This window comes from Alnus glutinosa, chromosome 9 (assembly GCF_958979055.1).
Source record: "Alnus glutinosa chromosome 9, dhAlnGlut1.1, whole genome shotgun sequence".
Taxonomy (NCBI): Eukaryota; Viridiplantae; Streptophyta; class Magnoliopsida; order Fagales; family Betulaceae; genus Alnus; species Alnus glutinosa.
The window spans coordinates 12,117,928-12,140,864 of NC_084894.1; the positions used below are offsets into that span (position 1 = coordinate 12,117,928).

Consider the following 22,937-nt stretch of genomic DNA (forward strand, 5'->3'; position numbering starts at 1 on the left):
GACTTTATAGATGCCCACAAATGACCCTAGGAATAAAACAAACCAACACGTAAATGAGGTAAATAGCATTCTCCAAGTTGCAAGCAGATGAGCTCCCAAGAAAGTGAGGGGGGTCACATCGGACACACTTAAATCCCAAGACTTTCCTTGCCAGAACTTTCCCGACATTGCATTCTTAGATAGTGCAATAAACCCACACTAACATATTTGGTTTTGCTAATTAGTCCTTAGGTCTAGGCATCAAAACAATTTATATTTTACAATATAGAAGGCAAATATACAATTACGTATTAAATAAACAAATTATTTCAATATACAATAATTTAAACCTCAAGGTAAATAAAATTGCATTAAAAAGACACAATAAACATATAGCCCAATGGTTCATAATGTGGCCTTAGGCCCTTTTACACTTAGTGAACCCAAGCTCTAAACCCCATAAGGCTTCAGTCTCCCTTTTTTTTTTTTTTTTTTTTTTTATTGAACAGGCCCAGTTCTGGATTGGGCTGACCCACGGGTCAGCCCACTTAATGTCAGGTTGGGTTTTGGATTGGGCTAACCCGTATGGGTTAGCCCACTTGATGTGGGGTTGGGTTTTAAACCCTACCCAATTAATAACCCGACCCGTCTTTTTCTAGATGGGTTGAAAAAACCCTAAAGGCTGAAAATGGACCTAGCCTTCACCCTTGTCACCGCCAAGCCTGCCGCCCCTTATGCGGCGGCCAAGAGAGGCCGCCGCCCTGACGCCCACGGCGACCCTTGTGGGTCACCGTGAACTGGAGAAGCAGCGGCCAAAAGGCCGCTGCTGTCTGGGACAACGGAAACGGCAACGCAAAGGTTGCTGTTCACTGCACAAGCAGCGGCCTTTCGGCCGCTGCTTGGAATGCTAAAATGGCGACCCAAGGGTCGCCATTTACCGCAGAGGCAGCGGTGCTTGGAATGCTAAAACGGCGACCCAAGGGTCGCCGTTTACCGTAGAGGCAGCGGCCAAGGGGCCGCTGCCTGGGTACTGGAACGGCGACTCAAGGGTTGCCGTTTACTGCAGAAGCAGCGGCCAAGGAGCCGCTGCTTGGGTGCTGGAATGGCAACCCAAGGGTCGCCGTTTACTGCAGAAGCAACGGCCGAAAGTACCGAAACGGCGACCCAAGGGTCGCCGCTTTTTCTGTAGGGGCACCCGAACGGCAAACCGGAGGGGTTCCTAGCTTGGTTTCCAGGCAGGGGCAAAACAGTCATTTTTAACAATGACCAGTAAATTCCAGCTTAAAACCATGCGTTTCATCACAGTATATAGACAAAAAGGCAATACTCCTCCAAAGGTATTGATAAAACAATAATAAATAAAATATACTTGATTAAAAAATTGATAACGCATAGAAAAATTATATGCTAAGCAACACGGCATAGAGGCTGGCTCTGATACCACATGTTAGAAATAATTAAACACAAATTATTTTAACCTAACATGCGCAGCGGAAATAATAAGAACATAGAAGAGTTTTAGGCATACCTTCGGCCATTGTTGCTCAAGCACTTCTTCAGAACTTCTAGGAACAAAAATATGAGTGTCTTCTAACCTATGCCTATTGCTTGATGGCTGTACTGATGGTGTACACAGGCACTCTATTTATAGGCTAGGTTAGGGACCCTCAAATGGTAAACACCGTATTGTTTCCTTCCATCAAGGAAACAATATCGTTAATTGATTTTTAAAATCAATTAACCGATTCCATATTTACGGTAATCTAAATTAATAGAAATAACCATAATATCGATTCCATATTTACGGTAATCTAAATTAATAGAAATAATCATAATACCGTATATGTTTATTAAAAAATAATAAACATAGCAAACATCGTAAATGTGATATAAAGGCCACAACAAATAAGGAATATTACAATGTTATCAAAATCCTTTCTCAAGGACCCTGGAATATCAAAGGCTCTCTGCTTATTCTCAAGCTCTGGCCTCCAAATCTTTCGTTTGATGAGGTGAAACTCATTACTTGCCAATTCTGGGTTCAAATCCATGGTCCGCCTCTTCAGAATATGACTACTCGAAATACTATTTAGATTGGAAAATCTCTGGGTAATTTGTTGAATGCGGAAAACGGAAACTCCGAAGGTATCATCTGCACTCATCATCTTCGTATTCGAGTTAAAATTGATACTTCAAAACCTTTGGTACCTGGACTTCTTCTCCCCCGGCAAGGCCGTTCTCAAATCTGGGTTCAATATATGTATGAGAGGCTAGCTGACTATTGTACCCTTTGTGATTTGATCGGTCACCACAAAAATTACTGTCCAGCTTCGCCACCTTCGGGTCCTCAAGACAAATATGGGCTTTCCCTCCGTGCCTATGTGATCTCTGGTTCGTGGGTTCCTGACACAAGTCCAGACGCTCCTCCACTGGTTCATATGGCTCTTGAATCTGTTTCCACTCAACTTTTCCAGTATCATCGGGCCCATCTTCAGCTCTCATTACCGTCAGAGGTTCTCCCTGGCAACTTGTTTTGCAAGGCATGCAACCAAAGCTTGCGGTAGAAGCTTCGTCCCATCTAGAGATATCTGGAACATCATCACCACTGCAGGGATTGCAACACGTCTCCACTTTTATCATATCTGCCTAAACATGGTTCAGATTTGGCCACGGCACCCTCAGGACAATTCACAAAATCTTTTGTCTCCCACGTCCTCTGCAAAGGGAAAGGAAACATTAAATTGTAGTTGAATTTTCAACTTCCACTGTTGTTGAACTGATACACTATTTGACCACTCAAAGCCCACTTTTGGTTTCTCCTCTCCCAATCCAATCTTCTCTTATCTCCCAAAGCCAAACCCAACACTATACCGATTCCTCTTTCACTAGCCCATATATGGTCCACGGCCCACCTGACTCTCAACCCTTATTATTTCCCTTGCCCAGCCCATCACAAACTCCCCCTATTGTCTTCCTCCCACCTTACCCTTTCCAACTCTCCCCTGACCTCCATTTTTCTTCCCAACTCCCTCCTCACCCTGTTCACTTTTTACCCCCTTTGCCACCCATATCTGACCCTAGCCTCCCCACCTACATATCATCTAGACATCCTCCTCACCATCCTCCTTATCATCCATATCAACCTACAAAATCCCCCCAAGCTGTATCTCTCCACCACCAAATACCCCAGCCATGTTTGTTTGGCAACCCTCCTCCATCTAATCTCCCTCTGGAACACACCACACCTCAAGCAGGAAACATATCTCTGAGCCAGTAACTATAAATCCCCCTCCATCAAAGAGAAGACAATCCCCTCCGATGCCAACTAGGAGCTTCCAAGAAAAAATGAAAATGGCTACTATTTCTCTTGTTTCCTAAAAACAAGCCCATCTGACTCCAATGGCACAAGAGCTCCTCCCTTGCTTGGTCTCCTCTCCTACCATTCATGATATCCTGTCCGAAGCCAAGCATGAAACAACCACTCACTGTGATGATCCCCTTATGGCGAAACCTTCGGTTGAAGGTGCTTTTCCATTTGGTTCCTCTTCCCCAACACTGCCAGTAGCTAGGAAGGTGTACTCAGCTGCTAAGAAGGCTCGTGTGTTACCCAACTTGTTCTGGTTGACGAGCAAGATTCGGCTTCAGGTTCTCTCTCTGTACAACAACAAAATGAGGTGGCTGGCTTGACCATGCCCCTTACACAACACTAAAAATATTATCATGGAATTGTAGAGGTATGGCTCATTCCTCTACAATTCGTAGTTTAACAGCCATGATCAAGAAACATAATCCTGATATTTTGTTTTTTTCTGAAACTAAATCTGCTCTTATTATTGGTAGTTCTGTTATGCTCCAGTTAGGTTTTACTCAATATGTTCAAGCTCCTCCCTTTTGCTCTTGTGGAGGTCTTTTGGTTGCCTGGAAAAATGATATTATGCTCACTAACTTTTATATTTCATCTAATATAATCTTTGCTATGTGTAAATTGAACTCCCCTAATGTTGAATGGATGATCTCTTTTGTGTATGGGCCTCCTTATCATATGAAAATTGAAATTGACTTCTAAAAATAAAGTGTGTGCAACAAGTGTCAACAAAAATCAAGCACAGCAGTAAATAAAAGACACATAGTTTTTGTTGATGAAGTGGAAACTCAATTAAGAGAAAAACCACTCTAGGGCAGCCAAACCCAGGAATTCCACTATTCAGAAGACGAAGCTAGATACAAGATAGTAACACTCACATGTACCGATGCAGTGGTTGTACCTTGCTCTCTGACGTGTAACCCAACACGAACGCTTCCCAACCAGGTCTCCTACCTGAAGGGGTCTTCAATGGAATTCCTTACATTAGAGCCGACCTCTAAGATAGACTTCAGTTGTACCGCAGCACACTTGAAACGGCTTCAGAGGGATCTTGAACTTCTCTGAGCTCTTGTGGAATTCAATACCGAATTCTTGCAGTTCTCAATGCCCAGGGGCCTTTTTTATAGGCTGAGGTGCAGAATGGGCGATTGCTGTAATATGTACTGACGCCGTCCGGACGGTGAACTTGGGCCGTCCGGACGGACAACTGTGCGACAGGACTTTCCTAAAATTTCGCTGAAAATCTTTCCTGTTTAAGACCTGCGTCCGGACGGTGAGACACTGACGTCCGGACGGTCGTACGTCCGCTACAAGTAACTTTTACATAAGGCTTAGCGCGTCCAGACCAAGGGGGATGAATGTCTGGACGGCAATTCTTCAACACGCAATTTCCATATCTGTTATGCGTGCGTCCGGACCAAGAGAGGCAGACGTCCGGACGGTTGAAGTCGAATCGGCAATTTCCTTAACTGACGAGCGTGCGTCTGGACAAAGGCTGATTGATGTCCGGACGGTGATATTTGAATTGCGATTCTTGCCTTAAGGAGACACTCGTCCGGACGGTTGATCGATCTTCCCTTTATTGGAACTTGGAAAGAATCTGAGACTGTTCGAGTATTGATAGGAGTCCGGACGGGCTGCTGAGATGTCCAGACGGATGCAAGCTGGAACAGAAGCTTCTTGATACAGTGTAGGGTCCGGACGGAAAGGATACGTCGTCCAGACGGATGATGCTGGTCTGTCTAGCGTCCGGTCGGGATGAACACGTCGTCTGGACGGATGGAACAGTAGACAGATGGGCGTCCAGACGGCTGACAGGGAATCTGAAATCTTCTATCTTTTTTGCAGTGCAGAGTCTTCTGAAAATGCACTAACAAGTGGAATCCCTGTTTACAGCATCTTTACACATAAGTGATTTTGTCCAAACAAAGAATGAGGCCAAAATACTAACATCATAAATCCACTTTAGATTTCTGGTTTGCTATGTCTGAATTTGGTAATAATTGTGTTCTTCCATGGCTATGCATTGGTGACTTTAATGCAATTACCTCACAAACTAATAAATTGGGTGGTCGTTCTTTTAATAGATTTTCCTTTAATAATTTTGCTCAGTTTATGAATCAGTTTGGCATAATCGACTTAGGATTCTCTAGTAATTCTTTCACTTGGTCTAATCACCGTCAATGTTCCAGTTTGATTAAAGAACGTCTAGATAGGGGTATTGCTTCTATCCAGCGGGTTCAGCAATTCCCCTCTTACTCGGTTACCCATTTACCTGCCCACACATCTGATCAAAACCCTCTACTTTTAGATACTTCTGTTAGATACCTTTCTCTTTTGCGCCCTTTCCATTTTGAAGAATTTTGGACTAGAGATCTGTCCTGTGGTGTAGTTGTTAAGGAAGCTTGGTCCAAACATGTTCCTGGCTCTCCTACTTACTGCTTAGTTAAAAAACTTAAGAACACCAAGAATGCTATAAAACATTGGAATAGGTATCATTTTGGTGGCATTCATAGAAAACTTAGTTATACTATGCATCTTCTTGATATTACCCGGCCAACAGGATACACCTTCCGATACCAACTTAGCTCTTGAACTTCATCTAAAATCCCTTTTAACTGAGTATCTGATACAGGAAGAATCTCTATGGAAAAATAAATCTAGAGAACTTTGGCATACCTGTCAAGATTTAAATACCAAATTTTTTCACACTCGCACTCTTATTCGTAGAAGAAGAAATTCTATTGACCTTCTTAAATCCTCTAATGATGGATCGATTAATGATAGAAAATCAATTGGCGATTGTTTTGTTTCCAATTTTAAACATCTATTTGCTTCTACCAATCCCCCTTCTAATCTTGAGCTTAAATCTTTTTAATTGCACTATTTTTTAATATGATAATCTCTCGTTATGTGCTATACCTACTGAAATTGAAATCCATGCTGATTTAGCTAGCTTAGGGGCATCTAAGGCCCCTGGACCTGATGGATTCACTGCTTTGTTCTATATGAAATATTGGGATAGTACCTTTTTCCCCCATCAACTACCAGTCATTGTCAACATGGCCCTATTAACTGACACCTCAACCAAAAGAGAGCATCCAACTACCAACTTTACATACTTTGCCCCCCTCCGTCAGTTTAATTCGTAAAAAGACTTAAATACCCTAACTCAAATTCAAAAATGACATAAATGCCCTCAACTTTTTTAAACATATTAATTTTAATATTTTTTTTATTAATTATTGTTGGAGGGTATTTTGGTCTTTAAACCAAAATTAACGCCCAAAAATGGACTATTTCGTCCAAGTTAACGGGATTCCCTAACGGAGGGGGGCAAAGTATGTAAGGTTGGTAGTTGGATGGTCTCTTTTGGTCGAGGTGTCAGTTCATGGGGGCATGTTGACAATGGCTGGTAGTTGATGGGGGGAAAAGGTAATTACCCCCATTAAAATAACTGTCTTACAAGCTGTTTGGAATTTTTTTAGAAATAACCAATTGCTAAAGGAACAAAATCATACATTTATTGCTCTTATCCCGAAAAAGATGGGAGCTTCCACAATTCATCATTACCATCCTATCAGTCTATGTAATATTATCTACAAAATCATTTCCAAGTTGTTAGCAAATCGGTTAAAGACTTTGTTAGGTTGTGATTAGCTTCATTCTATTTGGACAAAATCACTTGTATGTAAAGATCCTGTGTTACAAGGGATTCTGCTATTCAGAAGTGTTTCAGAAGATTCTGCAGTCAGAAAAGTCGGTTCCCTGTCAGCCGTCCGGACGACGTGTCATCCCGTTTGGACGCTCATCTGTCCACTGCTCCAGCCGTCCGGACGATGTGCCATACCATCCGGACGCCAGACAGACCAAGCATCATCCGACCAGACGGCGTGGACTTTCGTCCGAACCCTCCATTGTATTGAGAAGCTTCTGTTCTAGCTTGCATCCGTCCGGAGGTCTCAGCAGCCCATCCGGACGCCTCTCAGTATTCGACCAAGCTTCAAATTCTTTCCAAGTTCATTTATGGGAAGATTGATGCAACCGTCCGGACGCGCTTCTCCTTAAGGCAAGAATCGCAATTGAAATTCAACCGTCCGGATGCCAGTCAGCATGGTTCGAACGCGCGTTCAACAGATATGGAAATTGCGGATTCGACTTCAACCGTCTGAACGCCTGCCTTTCATGGTCTGGACGCGCGCACAGTAAATATGGAAATTGCGTGTTGAAGATCAACCGTCCGGACGGCCATCCCCCTTGGTCCGGTCGTGCGAAGCCTTATATGGAAATTACTTGCAGTGGACATGCGACCGTCTGGACGACAGTGCCTCACCGTCCGGACGCGGCTCTCAAACAGGAAAGATTTTCAGCGAAAATCTCAAAAATTCTAGTCGCACAGTTGTCCGTCCGGACGGCTCAGGTTCACTGTCCGGACGACGTCCGTACATACTACTGCAGTTGCCCATTTGAAACCTCAGCCTATAAATAGAGGCCCCTGGGCATTGAGAATTGCAAGAATTCGGTATCGAATTCCTCTAGAGCTCAGAGAGTATTTTGTGAAGATTATTGGTGCTGATTCGTCCTCTCTAAAGCCTTTGCAAGTGTGCTGTTGCTGTGCTACAACTGAAGTCAATCTTAGGGGTCAACCCTAAGGTAAAGGATACCATTGAAGACCCCTTCAAGTAGGAGACCTGGTTGGGAAGCGTTCGTGTTGGGTTACACGTTAGAGAGCAAGGTACAACCACTGCATCGGGTGTATGTGAGTGTTACTATCTTGTATCTAGCTTTGTCTTATGAATAGTGGATATCCTGGGTTTGGCTGCCCGAAGTGGTTTTTCTCTTAATTGAGTTTCCACTTCGTCAACAAAATATCGGTGTCATTTATTTTCCTCATTATTATTTTTGTTGACACTTTGTGCACATACTTGTTATTTGTTTAGAAGTCAATTTCATTTTTCAATTGGTATCAGAGCTTGGTACGCTATGAGAAGATTAAATTCTTGAGTGTTTATTATTTTTGACTTCTATTTATTATAATGTCTCAAACTCTTAATTCTGTTCCTGCCTTTGACGGTATGAACTACGGCTATTGGAAGGCACGTATGCGTTTCTTTCTGAAATCTATTGACTGTTGGAGTATTGTTGAAACTGGTTGGAGTAAACCAGAGGATACAATACTTGAACTAGTCCCTCAGAAGAATGCTCATCTTTCAAATGATAAAGCCCTCCATGTTCTGTGCCAAGCACTTTCTCCATCAGAATTCGCAAAAATTTCAAATTGCGAATCAGTCAAAGAAGCATGGCAAATTTTGGAAACAACATATGAAGCACGAAACTTGTAAAATCTGCCAAACTTCAAATGTTGATTTCAAAATTTGAAGAGATTAAGATGTTGGAGGATGAGACATTTGGAGAGTTTTACTCCAAGATGAGTGACCTGAGAAACTCCATGGTGAGTCTAGGGAAGCCTATCTTGGATGTAAAACTCATCCGAAAAATTTTGAAATCTTTGCTTGAGCGTTTCAGGATCAAGGTGACCACCATTGAAGAAAGCAAGGATCTAGAAGAAATGAAGATTGAAGAGTTGGTGGGATCTCTTCAAACGTATGAGCTATCTTTGCCCTCGGTCAAGAAGTTGAAGACCATTGCCTTGAAAGCTTCCAAGAAGAAGGTAGAAGCTTCATCTGAAGATGACTCTGAGGAGGAAGAAAAAGCTGTGGCTTTGTTAGCCAAGAATTTCAGAAGACTTATGAGAGATGACCGATTCAAAAAGAAGTTTTTTGAAAAAGTAAAGAAAGCTCCCAGAGAAGCTGAACTAGAGGAAGAAGAAAAAAAGGATCCCAGAGGGCCCAGATGCTTTGAATGCTCAGGTTTTGGGGATATCTGAGCCGATTGCGGGAATCTTAAGAAGGGCAAAGGGAAGGCATACAATGTGACTCTCAGTGATGAGTCAGAAGAAAAAGCTCCAGAGTCTGAAAAATTTCTGGCCTTTGTAGCCCCAAATGTTGAGGAAGAAGACTCTTATTATTCGGAGCATAGTGATAATGGGGAAGAGCTAAAGGAGGCTTACAAGACACTCTATATAGAGTATGAGAAGCTGAGGGAAGGTCGTAAGCAGCACCTCTATGATCTGAATAGTCTGCAAACTGAGAAGAGTTCATTGCTGCTTATAATACAAGAGCTCAAGGAAAAGCTACTAGAGATGCAGCTCCAGCTAGAAAGAGTCACTGATGAGAAGCTGACTCGTATGCTGTCTATCCAGAAAAGCCCAACTGACAAGACTGGTCTCGGGTATGTAGCTCCTTCTTCTGATGCTCCCTCTACTTCAAAGACTGTATTTGTGAAACCTACAGTCCCATAGCCTCCTCCCACTGTTGAAGATAAAGGGAAGGACAAGGTCAATGATGATGGTCCAGGCACTCAGAAGCCTCATTCCATCAAAAGACCTCCCATATGCCATCACTGCGGTCTAAGTGGGCATGTTCGTCCTCAGTGCTCCCTCCTAAAAGCTTAGAAAGCCAAGGCCAAGAAAGAAGTGCCCTGACAGGATGATCGTAGCACTAGACCTGTGGCCCAGTTCCAGACTCCATGGTATCAGGCCCCATACCATCAAGCACCAAGATATCAAGCTCCTTGGTTTCATGGACCACGATACCAGGCATCCTAGCATCAGTGGCCTCAGCAACGATTTGTACCTGCCAATCACAGTGGCAACTCCAAGAACAAATCCAAGCAATTTAGGAGGCCTCAGAAGGTGAAAGAAGAGCAGTACCTCAGTGAGCCACCTATTTGGATGTAGAGTATGTTGGAGTGGAAGATGCAGTCCTGCCAGCAACCACCTACAGGAAGGCAGGCTTGGGTCAGGAAGGACAATCACCCCTTGAGGGGGAACAGACGCACCTAGCAGGATCGGGTGTTCATGCCTAGGATTTGGTTCTTAATCCTACGGCATCAAGTTTGATTGCTTGCACTTTTACTTGGTATATTTGTGTGCTTACTATGCAATCTAGGAACCAGTTTGTTTTGCCCCCTATTTCTCTTGAGAGAATTTTGCAGGTACTTTTTAGGGAAGACAGAAAAAGCAAGTCGAGCGACTGTTTTTCTGTATTGGCATCGTCAGGTTTGATCTTGCCTTGCATATGATGTTTTTTTTCCATATTGCATTTTTTTAATAAAAAAAAATAAAAATAAATATTTTTGGGGAGAATTTGCAGGATTTTTCTTTTCTCTTGGCATAACAGATAATCGCATGTATTTTCTCCTGATATCTCAATTCTTTGGGTATTAATTTACTTTGCTTAGATATAATTGAGAGTTTCTGACTATAATTTGCCAAGTGTTTTTCTATATATGCAAAAGTAGGATAGCTTCTTTTCTCATGCGATGAAAAATGTGCATTATCCACGACTTCCCTAAAAGGTACATCTTTCATTCTCTGACTTTGTGTTTCTAGAAATTTTGGATAAGAGAAGAGGTCTTTGATAAGATGGCCAAATTGACTACATGCTAGTTGAACCTAGAACCTAAAAATTCTGGCATTCCCTCTAGATTGCAGCTTCATAAGAATCAAGGAGTAAATCATATGAATTCTGTGCTTCAATTGTTCACTGCTTATGTGCTGAATTTGCTTTATGCCTTGCCCTCTACGTGCAAGTAAAACATTTACTTTGTCCTTCATGGTACAAGTAAAACAATTAGGTGCTGCATCTCAGGGGGAGTGTATTAGATGAGGGTGGCCAGGCCCTAGTAAGTTATAAGGTTTGACTTTTGACTAATCTTGCATTAATTTTCTCTCGTGTCTAGAAAATTTGGTTGCTCTTTGTCATATCTGTGATAGTCATACCTTGTCGGTTATAGTCTTCACACACACACGCATTGCATGAGTTGAGTTGTCTATTTGAATTTTCTATGTCCAGGACAATGTTTGTGCTGATTAACATCTCAACTCTCCTTTTTATCTCTGCTTAGTTTTGAGATGCTCTCTGATTGTGTTATCAGTAGATTATGCATGCGTGTTCTAAAACTGACTTGAGAAAAATTGATTTTTGTAAATTTCCCTCAGTTTTCTATTTTTCAGTGTGAAGCGTCCGGACGGGTGGATTTTCGTAGTCCAGACGATATCTTTTGGAGTCTGGTCGGGCGGAGCTTAGTCATCCGGACGCACACGGCAACCAACGGCTGGACGATAAGGATAAATCATCAGGACGCGCGCGACTTGTCCGCATGGTTCCGAAGCAGCGTGCGTCCGGACGACATTAATCCACCGTCCAGACAGGGACCCCACAAAGGCTATTTATACCCCTGGTCTCCATTTCTCCTCCTTACCCCACCAAAATCTCACTTTTTGGCTTTTAGTGAGTTATTTTTTTGAGTGCTTTTGGCTTTATCTCATCCCTCTTTGTCTTTTTGTACATTAATTAGACATTCCAGGTATTCTTCTAGTCTTTTTCTCTTCAGTTTATTTTTAACTGTTAGAATGTTGATTTCTTTAGGAATGTTTTTGAGATAATAAAATGTATATTTCTGCCATATTGGGATAATCTGTGATGATATATTCTGTCTATATTTTTGGGACATCCTTTTACTGCTGTTATTCTACCAAATTTTTGTTGTAACCTAACAAGAATGTTTTTGGATTATTTTTGGCAAATTCTTGTTGGTTTCTTGTTGCAGAATCATGCCTGCAGTCAGTTCCCAAGGCAGGGTCCGCCAGAGGACAGAGGAAGAGAGGAGCGCCCTACAAGCCAAAATCATGGACTGCACAGTCATTGCTGAGCGCAATGTGGTTTGATCTGACATCATGGTGCCTCCACTAGATAGTATCTATGAGACTATCTAGACTTACCAGTGGGGATATCTCTACACCTGTGCCTGCATCGTCCTCACCAGGCTTGTCAGACTCTTCTATGCCAACCTAGAGGTGGCGCAAGACGATGATTGTGGGTTGGTACTGCAGTCCATTGTTGACGGGCATATCATCACTGTTGATCCCCATATCATCAGTCACTTCATCGGGGTACCAGTCCTTGAGTTGCCTCGCAGTCCGTATAATGAGGTGGTGTTTCCTCCCTCCCTGGACGATCTCCGAGAGTTCTTCCATGCAGTTCCACAGGGAGAAGAGTGTGCTACCACCATTCAGATCGGCGCATTGTCTCCCTCTCATCGCCTGCTGGCCAAGATAGTGCAGCACAACCTATGGCCAGTTGTCAGGCATAGTGACTTGATTCTGAAGAAGGCCCATTTCGTTTATGCCATCCACCTCCGCTTGCCTTTCTGCATGTGCAAGCATATTATGAGCGTTATGTTGGAGGCCTGAGATGAGGGTAATACCGGTCTCCCCTTTGGCTGCCTGCTCACTCAGATCATTCTTCAGTCAGGCATCAACATTACTGGAAAACTGAAGATTAAGATTCAGCAGCCCATCAGCAAGCAGACTTGGATGAAGTCTAATGCACAGCTGCGGATAGATGACTCTGATGATGAGGTGCCCATCCCTCCTGCCATGCCAGTCGGCTTTCCAGACATGGCTTCATCCTCTCAGACAATCCCACCTTTAGAGCCGGAGATCAACTTTTCACAGATAATGGAGGCCTTAGCTGCCATTCAGGGAGGCATGAGCACCATGTAATAGTCCATCACCTCTATGCAGCAGGAGGTACACTCCATAAACAAGCAGGTGGAGCAGAAACAGTTGAATCTCAGGGAGTGCCTCAAGTATCATCATCCTAGCAGTAGTGATGATGAGGATGATGCGCCGAGGACTGCACCTATGGCAGAGGATGACTGAGTTTTGTTTGTTTATTGCAGTGTGTTGTAATTTTTATTACTCTGTTTTACCCTTTATCCTTTTGTGACAAAAAGGGGGAGTAATTTTTATTTTTGGACCGGGAATGTATTTCTAAACCAGTAAAGTGATTTTTGTCCCAGAATGGCCAAAGGGGGAGATTGTTAGGTTGTGATTGGCTTAATTCTGTTTGGACAAAATCACTTGTATGTAAAGATGCTGTGTTAGAAGGGATTCCGTTATTCAGAAGTGTTTCAGAAGATTCTGCAGTCAGAAAAGTCGGTTCCCTGCCAGTTGTCCGGACGCTCATCTGTCCATTGCTCCAGCCATCCGGACGACGTACCATACCGTCCGGACGCCAGACAGACCAAGCATCATCCGTCCGGACGACGTGGACTTCCGTCCGGACCCTCCACTATATCGAGAAGCTTCTGTTCCAGCTTGCATCCGTCCGGACGTCTCGGTAGCCCGTCCGGACGCCTCTCAGTATTCAACCAAGCTTCAAATTCTTTCCAAGTTCATTTATGGGAAGATTGATGCAACCGTCCGGACCACGTGGATTCCCGTCCAGACGTGCTTCTCTTTAAGGCAAGAATCGCAATTCAAATTCAACTCTCCGGATGCCAGTCAGCATGGTCCGGACGCGAGTTCAACAGATATGGAAATTGCGGATTCGAATTCAACTGTCCGGACGCCTGCCTTTCATGGTCCGGACGCGCGCACAGTAAATATGGAAATTGCATGTTGAAGATCAACCGTCCAGACGGCCATCCCCCTTGGTCCGGACACGCGAAGCCTTATATGGAAATTACTTGCAGCGGACATGCGACCGTCCGGACTACAGTGCCTCACCGTCTGGACGCGGCTCTCAAATAGGAAAGATTTTCAGCGAAAATCTCGAAAATTCTGGTCGCACAGTTGTCTGCCCGGACGGCTTAGGTTCACCGTCCGGACGGCGTTTGTACATATTACTGCAATCACCCATTTGAACCCTCAGCCTATAAATAGATGCCCCTGGGCATTGAGAATTGCGATAATTCGGTATTGAATTCCTCTAGAGCTCAGAGAGTATTTTGTGAAGATTATTGGTGCTGATTCATCCTCTCTGAAGCCTTTGCAAGTGTACTGTTGTTGTGCTACAACTGAAGTCTATCTTAGGGGTCAGCCTTAAGGTAAAGGATACCATTGAAGACCCCTTCAGGTAGGTGACCTGGTTGGGAAGCGTTCGTGTTAGGTTACATGTTATAGAGCAAGGTACGATCACTACATCGGGTGTATGTGAGTGTTACTATCTTGTATCTAGCTTTGTCTTCTGAATAGTGGATATCCTGGGTTTGGCTGCTCCGGAGTGGTTTTTCTCTTAATTGAGTTTCCACTTCATCAACAAAATATCTGTGTCATTTATTTTCCGCATTATTATTTTTGTTGACACTTTTTGCACACACTTGTTATTTGTTTAGAAGTCAATTTCATTTTTCAGACTTTACTTGATAATATTATCTCTCGATTTCAAATTGCTTTTGTTCCTAACCGTCATATACAGGATAATTCAATTTTAGCTCATGAAATGTTTCACACTTTGAAATCAAAGTAGGGACATGGAGGGCTTATGGCTGTCAATATAGATATGGAGAAAGCTTTTGACAAGATGGAATGGTATTTCTTGCTAGCCATCCTCTCAAAGTTGGGATTCCATCCAACTTGAATCAACTGGATCAGGCTTTGTATTTCTACTTCCTCATTTTTAGTTCTCCTGAATGGCAGCCCCTTTGGTTTGTTCTTTCCTTCTCATGGTCTTTGTCAAGGTGATCCACTATCTCTTGTCCTCTTTATTATTGGTACTAAAGTCATTTCCCGCCTTTTCCATCAGCATCTTCATGGTTTTCAGATAGCTCGAACTTGTGCACCTTTAAATCATCTTTTATTTGTTGATGATCTTATCATTTTTACCACTGCTACTTCTAGTGAAGCCCATATTATTATGGATTGTCTTCAGAAATATTCTTCTTGGTCTGGACAAAGTGTTAATGCTGCTAAATCTAATATTATGTTTAGTAAAATACTACTCCATCTACCATCTCAGCTATATATTAGAAATATCCTACCATACCATATAACCCCAGCCACGGCTAAACATTTAGGTCTCCCTATTTTGTTTAATAGATCCAAGACAGTTGCTTTTTCTGATATCATAGATAAGGTAAATGGTAAAATTGAAGGTTGGCGTTCAAAAACCTTATCTCAGGCAAACAAAACAACCCTTATTAAATCAGGAGTTTCAACCATCCCTTCCTATGCCATGAGTTCATTCCTTTTCCTGTATGGTCTTTGTAAAAAATTGGATAGGATTTTCAAAAAAATTGGTGGGGCTTCCCTAAAGATAAAGCCCGTAATCTCACCCTTAAATCTTGGAGATCCCTTTGTTCACCAAAAGATCAAGGTGCTCTTGGTTTTAGACAAATGAAGGATGTGAATTTATCTTTGATATCTAAACTTGGTTGGCAACTTCTTTCCGGTCACAACACTTATGGGTTTTACTTTTTCAACAAAAGTATATCAGGTATGGAAATTTCTTATCCTCTTATCTTACCCCTGACTCTTGGATTTGGAATGGTATAAAGGCTACTCTGCATATTATTTCTGCTGGTGCTTGTTTTATTCCTTCTATCAATTCAAGTCTACCTATTTGGTCCTCACAATAGATACCCACTTCCCCATCTTTCACTCCTATTCCTCGCTTACCATCCATTCTATCTCATCATCCCCTTTGTATTTCTGCTTTTATCCACTCACTACAAAAAAAAGGGTATTTATGGACGGTTTTTTTCTAGACGGTTTCTAAAACCGTCTAGAAAACAAAATTTGTAGACTGTTTTTTTTAAACCCGTCTGTAAAATTTTATTATGGACGGTTTTTACTAAACCGTCTGGAAATTTTCATTTCTAGACGGTTTTATAAAAACCGTCTATAAATTTACAGATAATTTTAAAAAAACCATCTGTAAATGTTATTCCCAAAGAATTTTATGGACGGTTTTTACCAAACCGTCCATAAAATTCCAGACGATTTAGTAAAAACCGTCTGGAAATTTTCATTTGTAGATGGTTTTTATAAAATCGTCTATAAATTTATAGACAGTTATTACCAAACCGTCCATAAAATTTAAGTTCTAGACGGTTTCTTTTGAAACTGTCTCGAAATATTTTTTCTCACGCCATGTCATCAATCCGCATGATGCCTCCAAATTGAACCACATCCATCCGATTTTTTTCCAAGCCAAAATCACAACCGTCCTTTTTTTTTTTTTTTTACAATTAAGGAATAAAACTTTCCCAGCGAAACCAAAACAAATAAAAAGGAATATGGCCTGGCTGGAGGTAGCTAGATCAACGACGTCTCCGAGCTCTCCGAGGTCTATAGCTTGAGCGAGAGCGTGCCCACTACAACCACCGGCCAAGAGAGACGAAGATTAGGAGGTCCGATCGGCCAAGAGAGACGAAGATGAGTGTGTCCACTACCACCATTGCTTCTAGACCTCCAATCTGAGACCGCACACTGCTGGACAGACATCTCCGACGATGACTCCCTGTCGTCCCCCTTCGCCGAGCTTGAAATCAAACTGAGCTGCGTAGCCCGATCTGAGCCGCGTAGCCCGTCGTCCCCCTCCGTCGAGCTTGAAATCGAATTGAGTTGCAAAGCCCGATCTGAGCCGCGAAGCCTGTCATCCCCCTCCGTCGTCGACCCGGCCAAGCCTGATCTGTTGCAACTACGGCGGCATGGGGCCGGGTATGGGGGTTTTGCTCGACCAGGCCTCAGAAAGGAAAGACCTAATTATCTTAACATTATTGGAAAAGAAATAAATAATTAAAAAAAATTAATTAATGATATTAATATATATTAAAGAAAAAAAGAAAAAAAAAAGAAATACATCTTGAAAAAAAAAAAAAAAAGAGGAAAAAAAAGGGGCAAACCGTCCAGAATTGAATCTGGACGGTTTGGGCAAAATCGTCTAGAATTCCAGACGATTTGAGCCAAACCGTCTAGAAATTAATTTCGCGACATTTTATCCTAGACAGTTTTAAACTGTCCATAATAAACCGTTTGGAGTTGCTTCCAAACGGTTTTTTTCAATTTCTGGACGATTTAAAACCGTCCAGAATTTGTGTGTTTTTTTTTTTTTTTTGTAGTGACTCTTCTACAATGTCTTGGAATTTCAATGTCCTGCATTTCTTATTTGATCAAACCACTGTCTCTGAGATCTTAAAAATACAAATATGTGCTCAATTAGATTCCATTATCTGGGCGCCTTCCACTGGTATGTTTTCCTCAAAATCTGCTAATAAGCGTCGAATGTTGCACATTCAAGCCCCTTAACTTATATATGTTAATTCCTTAGCATTGTTATTTGTTTGATTTTGTGTTGTTTTATTGTTTTCAAGTTTTAAATAAAGATGCAATTAATTCCATTGATTTTAGGCTTAAAGCACACTTTGAGAAGACCTAGAAGATATTAGTAAGCTTAACCAATCATAATACAATACCTATATGATGTGGTTAAGTTTAATCAAATCAAGTGAAAGATTAAATCGAAATTTCTCCACTAAGAGTCAAAATCTGATTGGATTCATTTGGATTCTGCATATGTCTCAATGTTTGGATCATAACTTTTATGTCAAATATCTGATTGCAATGAAATTTATGGTGTTGGAAAGCTAATAAAAAATGAAACAAATATGTCAGAAATAGCTTTTCCCAAATTCGGACGTTTACTATGCTAAAATCACCCTGTAATAAAAGACCATAATTCTGGCCGAATTTGGATTATACTTATTCTTTAGAGGTAATTTCTTGACTACTCGAGTGAGACGAGCCCTATATCATGCATAGTATGGATTTTCCTTGTTAATTTATGATTGACCATTGTTATGCGGTGAGTGGTGAAATCAATCCCCTATTCTTTATCTCATCACAACTCTATTTATTTTTATGTCTTTTACTTTTATGTATTTATTTTTGAAAACAAAAAAATCAAATATCTTTTTAATTAAATTATATTTAATTTTGAAAAACTTGATAATAATACCCCTGCAGTCCTTGAGGTTCAACACCCTCAACATAGCCTTATCCTATAAGGATTCGTCCTATTGCGAGTGGTAATTATTGTTATTGATATATTTTGGTAAACAAAAGACCACATCAATTTTTGGCGCCGTTGCCGGGGATTGCAAACGGTTATGTTATTAAGTTTTAAAGATTAAATTTAACTTGATTCACTTTTTTGTTTTTGTTTTTATTTTATTTTAATTTTGGTTTCTTTTTATTTTATTTTTTTTTGTTTCCAATTTTTGTTTTTATTTTCTTTTGTTTTTATTTTTTTTGTTAATTTAGTAAATGTGGGGAGGCATTCCAATACCCCATGAACCATGTTCATATTGCTATAGTCCTTATCACCATGTTAAAGATTGTCATACTGTAGGACAATTTTCTAACGATTTTTATGAGCATATGAACACACAGTTCTGTAGACCGAAGAATGGGCATTACTATGATTCCTATAACACAGGATGGAGCAACCAGTCTAATATCTCGTGGCAAGCTCAAGCTCCTGAAAATTATGCTCCACAATTTCATGAACTATACCATCAGGCATATCCGCAGTTCAATGATCAAGCTGTCTATCCACCATCTAACTTCCATCCTCTCCACCAGCAATGTCAATCATCTCCATATTGTGCTGACTTTGGGGATAACTGGCAGCCTTCTTCTCAGGCTACACCATCTCCTCAGTCAGATTCTGATGTTCAAGCTCAAATATTGAAACTTATGGGTGAGATAAATCAGAAACTCACTTAGATAGTGACCTCCCTCAGTCAGACATTGAACTCTCACTCTGAATCCATTGCCAAGATAGAAGCTTACGAAGAGGAGCCATCTCCCATCTACTGGCCTCCACAACAACAGTCTCAACAGGAACAATATACCCCTCAATTCTTTGCCAAGATGGAAGCCAGGATGGATGCTCACTTTGAACAAATCATGAACCACCTCAATGGAGAAGAATAAGAGCTTCAAAGACAGTCGGTGGCCAATCTTGAAGGACACTACATGGTGGATGAGAATAATTCTTATCATGGGCAAACCATCACCACAATAAAGAATGGAGAAGTGGTCGAAACTCACGTGGAAGAGATGAAGGAAGAGCAAATTGAGGCTCCACAAGCTCTACATCGGGCAAAAGGCGGGGAAGTGAGCATTGAGGCTCCATCATCCACTCTTACTCTAGAGACGCCATATGAACCCTGAGCCTCTATTGCTTGTGATTTACCAAGAGGTCAGGAGAGTAGTTTGTTAGAGATATTAGAAGAGCAAAAAGAGACCATCAAGGTAGAAAACTTCCTTGTGTATTCTCCTCATTCTATTCCATTTCATGATTCCCTTCTGGATGAGAAACTACTTAAGAATACTCAAAGGGATCTACCTCGATATACGGACATTCAAAATTACCTTTCTGTAGGTAAAATTTATTCTCTTTGGTCCAAGAAAAGAAAAGATTGGTGCTTCAAATTTAAATTTAAAGGTCAGAGAGCATTGAGCGCATCAAGGATGTGGATTCCGCTGACTTGACGAATCCCACATATTTTGACTAAATGAGTCAGCTTTATAGGTTCGAGCACAGGCCCTGTGTGCTCGAGTCCTCTATCAGGCCAGGGTACATAATCTCCCTCCAGGTTTATCTTATCCATTGTTGCTTCATTCTTTGTTTATATTTTTACAACAATGTGTTGTACTTGACTAGTACTTGGTTGGAGTATCACTCTCTTTTTCAGGACATGTGTTTTTGCAATCAAGTTTGGGGGTATGATATGCCCCACATCTACTCATTCAGGTATTCCTATCCTCTTACTGTTATGTTCAATTCTATACACACATTGGGGGCAATATGTGATTCAAGTTTGGGGGTATGGAAGAACGAAACACTGTCCAATATTTTGCTATGTTATCGCTAAGAATTTGGTTGAACTTAAATCCTGATTTGTATTTCCTTGGTGAGCTTAACATGATGAACACATGATCACTTGACTAGTGAATTTAGAGTTTTGTTATTCTCTTTGGCAGCATGAGATATTACTTGTTTCAATTTGATTCTCACAAGCACACTAGCACATAGTTTGTGGGGTATGAAATTTGAAATCGGTTATGTCTGTTATCAATATCTTGGATGCAATTGGGTAACTTGTTGGAAGAATAACTTTGGCATAAAAAAGAAAAAAAAAAAAAAAAGAATAATATTGATCACTTTGAGATTTTCACTGAGTAACAGGATCTCTTGCCTCATTAAGCATTGAGTATTCACGTCAAAAGGTGGAAGTTTGTTTTGATTGATAAAATGGCTAAGTTTAGCTTCGTAGCCTTTTTGACTCGAAATAGTAAGTCTTTAGGGTGTTTTACACCTAATGCCCTAAAACCATCTGCTTTGGAAGTCATTGACCTAACACTCGTTACATTGGTCAATTAGAAAGCTTAAGGGAGCTAAGCATTGCACAGCCTGCATAAATAAAAATAATAATAAATATATATGCCTTGGTTGTTTTATCTAATGGGGAGTCTAGGGAATTTTGAGTGTTGAAGCATTCATGATTGAGATTAATTTTGAAATCTCATGACTATGTGTTAAGTTCACTTTACACTAGTTGAATCTTGTGATATCTCATAATGCCATGTTAGTAACTTAATTTTTAATTCCTTGAAATTGTGAAGATGGAGTTTATTTTCTTAAGCTTACCAATGAATGAGAACCATTACTTTTATGATGCTACATTCTTGGGGAGAACATGGTAGGAATAATGTTTGAGGGTATCATTACTGGCAAACCCTCACGAGACTTCACTCGTCCACTAGGGAGTCCTGGGGTTTAAAAGGCTTATTGCATACGCTAAATGCAATCGTACATCCCACGAAAGAAGGATTTATCTTCTTGTTTTTAAGTTTTATTTCTTGTTTTGTATTGCTAAGGGACTAGCAATATGTAAGTTTGGAGGTGTGATAAGCGTCGAATGTTGCACATTCAAGCCCCTTAACTTATATATGTTAATTCCTTAGCATTGTTATTTGTTTGATTTTGTGTTGTTTTATTGTTTTCAGGTTTTAAATAAAGATGCAATTAATTCCATTGATTTTGGGCTTAAAGCACACTTTGAGAAGACCTAGAAGATATTGGTTAGCTTAACCAATTATAATAGAATACCTATATGATGTGGTTAAGTTTAATCAAATCAAGTGAAGGATTAAATCGGAATTTCTCCATTAAAAGTCAAAATCGGATTGGATTCAAATTTGGATTCTGCATATGTCTCAATGTTTGGATCATAACTTTTACTTCATCTATTGGATTACAATGAAATTGATAGCGTTGGAAAGCTAATAAAAAATGAAACAAATATGTCAGAAATATCTTTTCCCAAATTCGGATGTTTACTATGCTAAAATCATCCCGCAATAAAAGACCGCAATTCTGGCCGAATTTGGAATCCTTTTCCCACTTGGATTGAAGTTTCAATCCCCTACTTGGACAAGAAGACTCAAGAGACGATTTTTCTGGAATTCCAAGAGCTTCTAGGCCTCTCCTAGTCCCTATAAATAGACCTCTAAGCTTTAAGAGAAGTGTACTTGTGCTTGGGCTTGTGCTTAGATTTAGACAGAAAATTCTTCTTGAAAGCCTGACAAGTTGAAGAGGAGAAGAACATGGCAGGAGGCCATCCCAGCACTACGATGAGCGGCTAAATTCCTAATATGGTGTTGATGTAGCCATTTCCAAGTAACAATGGTTTAATTGAATTTTAATTTGAGATTTTCTATATGCATGATGGTTGTATAACTGTGAGAATTGATTTTAATGTTTATATTCAATCATTATGAATTTCTTATCTTGTCTTAGAAAGTCTTTCATATTGATTGAACTCAATCCTTCATATTTTCTGTGATTATGTGAATGATTGTTATACAACGGTTTTAATTGATATTTGATCAAGAGGATTAGATATCCCATGCCTAGGAAAGACGGATTGTACTACACCCTAGTTTAGTGTAATTTAAGTAGGCAGTTCGTACCAACCGAAGATGAGTTATACTTTTCCATTGATTGTATGTATCCTATTAAAGACATAGCTAATCCATACCTAGGGAAGACGGGTCGTACCGCATCTTAGTGGTTAGGTGGACGGTCCGTGCCAACCGGAGATGGATTATACTTATTCTTTAGAAATAATTTCTTGACTACTTGAGTTAGACGAGCCCTATATCATGCATATGATGAATTTTCCTTGTTAATTTATGATTGACCATTGTTATGCGGTGAGTGGTGAAATCAATCCCCTATTTTTTTTATCTCATCACAACTCTATTTATTTTTATGTCTTTTACTTTTATGTATTTATTTTTAGAAAACAAAAAAATCAAATATCTTTTTAATTAAGTTATATTTAATTTTGAAAAACTTGATAATAATACCCTTGCAGTCCTTAAGGTTCGACACCCTCAAAATAGCCCTATCCTATATGGATTCGTCCTATTGCGAGTGATAATTATTATCATTAATATATTTTGGTAAACAAAAGACCACATCATCTGCCCATCACCTTATTACATCTCCCCCCCCCCCCCCCCCCCCTCTCCTTCACCCTTACCAAAACTCAATTGGAAAGAACTCTAGAAACTTAAACTTAATCATCGTCTCAAACTTTTTTTTTGGAAAATGGTTTGGAATATCATACCCGTTAAAGTTCCTATTTCAGAGTCTATATCCAATTTCAC

The 22,937-nt window shown here is 40.6% G+C and overlaps 1 protein-coding gene across 1 annotated transcript in view; it reads left to right on the top strand.

Moving 5' to 3' along the window:
- Positions 1–3,378: 3,378 nt before the first annotated feature.
- Positions 3,379–22,937, top strand: part of LOC133876772 (uncharacterized) — a 30,988-nt gene continuing 11,429 nt past the window's right edge. Inside the window, exon 1 of the mRNA XM_062315018.1 lies at positions 3,379–3,624. Coding sequence (XP_062171002.1) covers positions 3,379–3,624 — 246 coding nt within the window. The remainder of the gene's footprint in view (positions 3,625–22,937) is intronic.